At 48.9% G+C, this 4394-nt stretch overlaps 1 protein-coding gene across 1 annotated transcript in view; it reads left to right on the top strand.

Moving 5' to 3' along the window:
• The window catches only part of LOC106815047 (adenylate kinase isoenzyme 1-like), a 14974-nt gene that overhangs the window by 8174 nt on the left and 2406 nt on the right, over nt 1–4394 (top strand). The window contains exons 4-5 of the mRNA XM_014819472.1: nt 167–283; nt 1229–1414. Of these exons, the coding sequence (XP_014674958.1) occupies nt 167–283; nt 1229–1414 (303 nt within the window). The remainder of the gene's footprint in view (nt 1–166; nt 284–1228; nt 1415–4394) is intronic.

The following is a 4394-nucleotide window of genomic DNA, read 5'->3' as shown; positions in this document are numbered from 1 at the left end:
CCAAAAAATTATACTACAATTACGCCACCTATCAAATAATAAAATCGAAAAGTGAAAAAAGTGGGATGTTCCACTATGTACCTGAGTGCCTCAAATATGAATTCGTAGTTTTCAACAAAATCCAATGAGCTTATTTCATTTATACTAGCTATTGATCTGCCCGCAGAGTGCCGTGTTGGAATTGCTCAAGGAAGCTATGGTTGCCAAAGCTGCAGACACGAACGGGTTTGTCATGGATGGTTATCCCAGGGAAATCATTCAGGGTGTGGAGTTTGAGAAACAGGTGAGTGACGACAGGTGGGAACTTCCTAAATAGTGAACGTCATCTTCATCATCATCATCATCATCATCACCATCATCATCATCATCATCATCATCATCATCATCATCATCATCATCATCATCATCATTATCATCATCATCATCGTCATCAGGGTGCCATATCCATCTGGACGTCGGCTACCACAGATCGCCACTGTGTTCTATCGTTCGTCATCTGTAAGAGGCCGGCAGCATATAGAACATGTACCACAGTGAACGTATGTACGTAGTAAAGTCGCGAGACTACATGGGAACAGTGGACAGAGTAGCGACGATAAACTGATTTCACTTTACTAGTGAGTTTGAAAACGATTTTTATTTTTATTTTTATTTTTTATTTATTTTTATTTTTTTATTTGCTTTTATTTATTCCAGAGGTAAAATTGTAGTGCAGCCCTCGGCCACCATAGAGTAGCGACGATGGACATTAGGCAATTGATAATAACATTAGAACCATTAGTATGTAATATTGATGTTCTTATTGTGATGGTTTGATATTCATAATGGAGGATGGAGCATAGGTCATTATAGGTGTCTTGGAAGATAGGGTCAGCAATGCTCTACCATCGGTAATTAGCCAGTAGCATCGATTAGAGCAGGGGTTCTTAACCTGTGGTCCATGGCCCCCTATGGGGTCCGTGGATGGGGTTTACGAGGTCAGTGAGCACCATTGTATGCAAAATTGTGTGCTTATGTGCATTTTTAGCTCATCTGACATAGTCAGATGCAGCTTGTAGAATCGCATGAGCATCCGTCCGTGCGTTCGTCAACAGCTATGGCACAATCCTAACCGTTCGACGTACGGTCTTGATATTCGGGACGTCGGGGGGGGGATCGCGAAATAAACTCGGGATGTCGAATTTGGGGGGTCAAGGGTCAAAGGTTAAGATTTACGCTATCCTTGCAGGTGAAGGATTGCTCCTTCGTGCTTTACTTCGAGTTAGCGGAAGAGGTGATGAAGGAGAGGCTCATGAAGAGGGCCGCGACGAGCGACCGCGTCGATGATAACGAAGAGACCATGCTCAAGCGCCTGCGGACGTTCAGTGACGTCACAATGCCAGTTATCGATCACTACAGGGATAAACTGAAAACGGTAGCGTAGCGTTGTCGGCACAGAGAGAGAGATAGAGAGAGAGAGAGAGAGAGAGAGAGAGGGAGAGAGAGAGAGAAATAGAGAGAGAGAGGGAGAGCGAGTGAGACAGAGAGCGAGAGAGCGAGAGTGCGTACTATCGGAGTAACCCTGGGTGAGGTTTTTCGATTATGCTGAGCGTACCCTGGTACTTTATCTCTAATATGCCGAATGCCTCGCCTACTCCAGCTACCAGAGTCTATGGCAAGTTGCCGCCTACTCCGCTACTGCCTAACCCTAACGCCTAACATATCAGCATAGTTTACCAGGGTTAGCGTCCGAATATCGAAACCGTACCCAGGGTACCCTGCGATAGTACCCTGGGGACATAGACCCCTATGAGCGTAAGATGGCGCGCGACAGAAAGGCTGGGGAGTGATACAGCGTTTTTTAATCTCAGCGTCCTCACTGCCTCCGCTGTTTCATTACGAACGTAAAAAAGCTTGTGTAGGAAATACCGGGTATCATCATGGTACTACCTATGCCCAACAAAAGTAGAACGAACAACTAACCTTAATCATAATCCTTATCCCTGACTCTACCTTTACCCAAACATACACCTAACTCTACGGGCTAGACGTTACTCTACAACCTGACCTATGAACCCTACTCCTATCCCTTCTCGCTAACCGCAAACGCTTGAGCTGTAAAGCTACCCTATTCCTATACCCTTAACGCCTACCTCTACTAAGTAATTCTATACTCCTAACCCAAACTAAACCTCTACTCCTAACAAATAACCCTTACCCTGCCAACCCTGCAAGGTAACATGTTACAACTTAAGGACAATTAATCATGAGCCCACGGCACCGCGTGCAGCTCTCTCTTTTCTCCCCTTCCTCTCTCTCTCTCTCTCTCTCTCTCTCTCTCTCTCTCTCTCTCTTTCCTCTTCCTCTCTTCTCTCTCGTTCTCTCTCTCTCTCTCTCTCTGCTCTCCTCGTCACTACTCTCTCTCCTAATCTCTCTCTCTCTCTTTCTCTCTCTCGTCTCCTCTCGGCTCTCTCTCACTCTCTCTCTCTCCTCTCTCTCTCTTCTTATCCGGCGCGGCTGCTCTCTTCTCCTCTCATTGTCTCTCTTCACATCTCTCTCTCTCTCACACACGACTCTCTCTCTCTCTCTCGCTCTCTCATTCTCTCTCATCTTCTCGCTCTCTTCGCACTCTCCGTTCTTCTCGCTCTCTCGCTCTCTGTCTCAACTCGCTCTCCCTCTTTCTCTCTCTCTATTTCTGCTCTCTACTCTCTCTCGCTCTCTCCTCTCTCTTCCCGTCTGATCTCTCGGCTACTCTGCGCTCTCATCCGGCTCTCTGGTTCTCACTCGCTTCTCCCTGTCTCTCCCTAGGGTCTCTCTCTCTCATCCTCTCTTCTCTCTCTCTCTCTCTCTATCTCTCTCTTCCCTGTGCGACAACGCTACGCTCACGTTTTCAGTTTATCCCTGTAGTGATCGATTATGACTTGCATTGGTGCGTCACTGAATCGTGCGCAGGCGCTTGAGGCGATGTGCCTCGTTATCATCGAGCGTCGCTGCGTCGCGGGCCCTCTTCCATGAGCCTCTCCGTTCTATCACCTCTTCGCTAACTCGTGAAGATATAAGCACGAAGGCGAACAATCCTTCACCTGCACAGGATAGCGTGAAATCTTGACCTTTGACCATGTGACCCCTCAAATTCGACATCCGAATGTTCCTGTTTTTGCGAATCCCCCCACCCCGACGTCCCGATATCAAAACCGTACGTCGAGCGTATGCCCAGTCCACATACACGAGCACCGGCCCGCGCAGACTGACAAATTAAGAGTAAAAAATGGCGGCAACATTAGATCAGGATTGCCGTCGTTGTGAAGCCAACTTTTTACAGGATTTAGGAAGAGGCTAGCGAGTTTGACAACAAGTGCAAGCGTGTTTGCTAGCGCGCTGCCGGTGATACAGAGCGCACTACAGAGCGTCATACAGGGCGCACATGTTAAAAATCCAAAACGAATGCCACCAGCGTTTGTTGTAGGCGCACGGTAACGAATGGTCCGCGCGTGCACGCGCGCGATGCACCGCCGCATCAACAGCACAGCCAGCGTACTAAGCCAACGCACAGCCAACGCAACAGTCAGCCACACAGGGCACTTTCTTGGCGATGACGCCAGGGATTATGGTGTTTTGAGGCCACCCTCCACCCATAGGACATGAGTGATCTTTGGTCCAAAAAAAGGCAAATGCCGCAGCAGTGAGTGGCAAGCTGCAGGCAGTGGATCGAGGGCCTCTCGGTAGTTGTATTCTGCTTGGTGAACCTTGGACCCACTCTGCGTTAGCAAGCTCGTCGAACATCTCTGGGAGGGTATCCGCATGAAAGTTCTTGAAGGCTGCCGGTCTTCGTTACGGAGTTCAACAGAGTAGCTGGTAATACAGAGCCAAACCTTGGTTTCGTCGCCTACCGATCACGGTCCGGACCAGAACTTCCGTTTGACTCTTCTCTTTTTCCCTTTCTCTTGATGTTACATGCGACCTTGTGTGCAGTGCCAGTTCCATGAGGTTCTGCCTGATGTTGGAGCAACCCACGATTTCGTTATTGTAGTCGCAGCTGGCGTCGGGATCCCTCCATCTTCTTAGGTGGTTCTTTCCTAGGACACGAATCCAGCAGGGAATCTCTGTCATCACCATTGAGGGTCGGAGAGAGAAGTGATGATGAGGAGGTGGGGGGCGGACCACGTTTATATACCCCATGGCTCATCCGTCTGCGTACACGCTAAGGAACACGTAGGAGAACGCTGGAGCGCTGCCCAGACTTGTTCAGCACTGCGTTGCAGCACGCCCATATTCGCTGCATGTTCGCCTTGACATGCGTTAGAAGCAACGCTAAGGTGTGCGCTAGGTGTTTCGTGAAACCTCAGCGACGAATACAACGAATACATTCGTAGTGTTCCGCCTGTGTCTGGCGTTAGGATCCAGCGCGCTCTGCG

Source organism: Priapulus caudatus, unplaced genomic scaffold (genome assembly GCF_000485595.1).
Source record: "Priapulus caudatus unplaced genomic scaffold, Priapulus_caudatus-5.0.1 Scaffold1029, whole genome shotgun sequence".
Lineage (NCBI taxonomy): Eukaryota > Metazoa > Priapulida > Priapulimorpha > Priapulimorphida > Priapulidae > Priapulus > Priapulus caudatus.
This window is presented reverse-complemented; position numbering and strand designations above follow the sequence as displayed.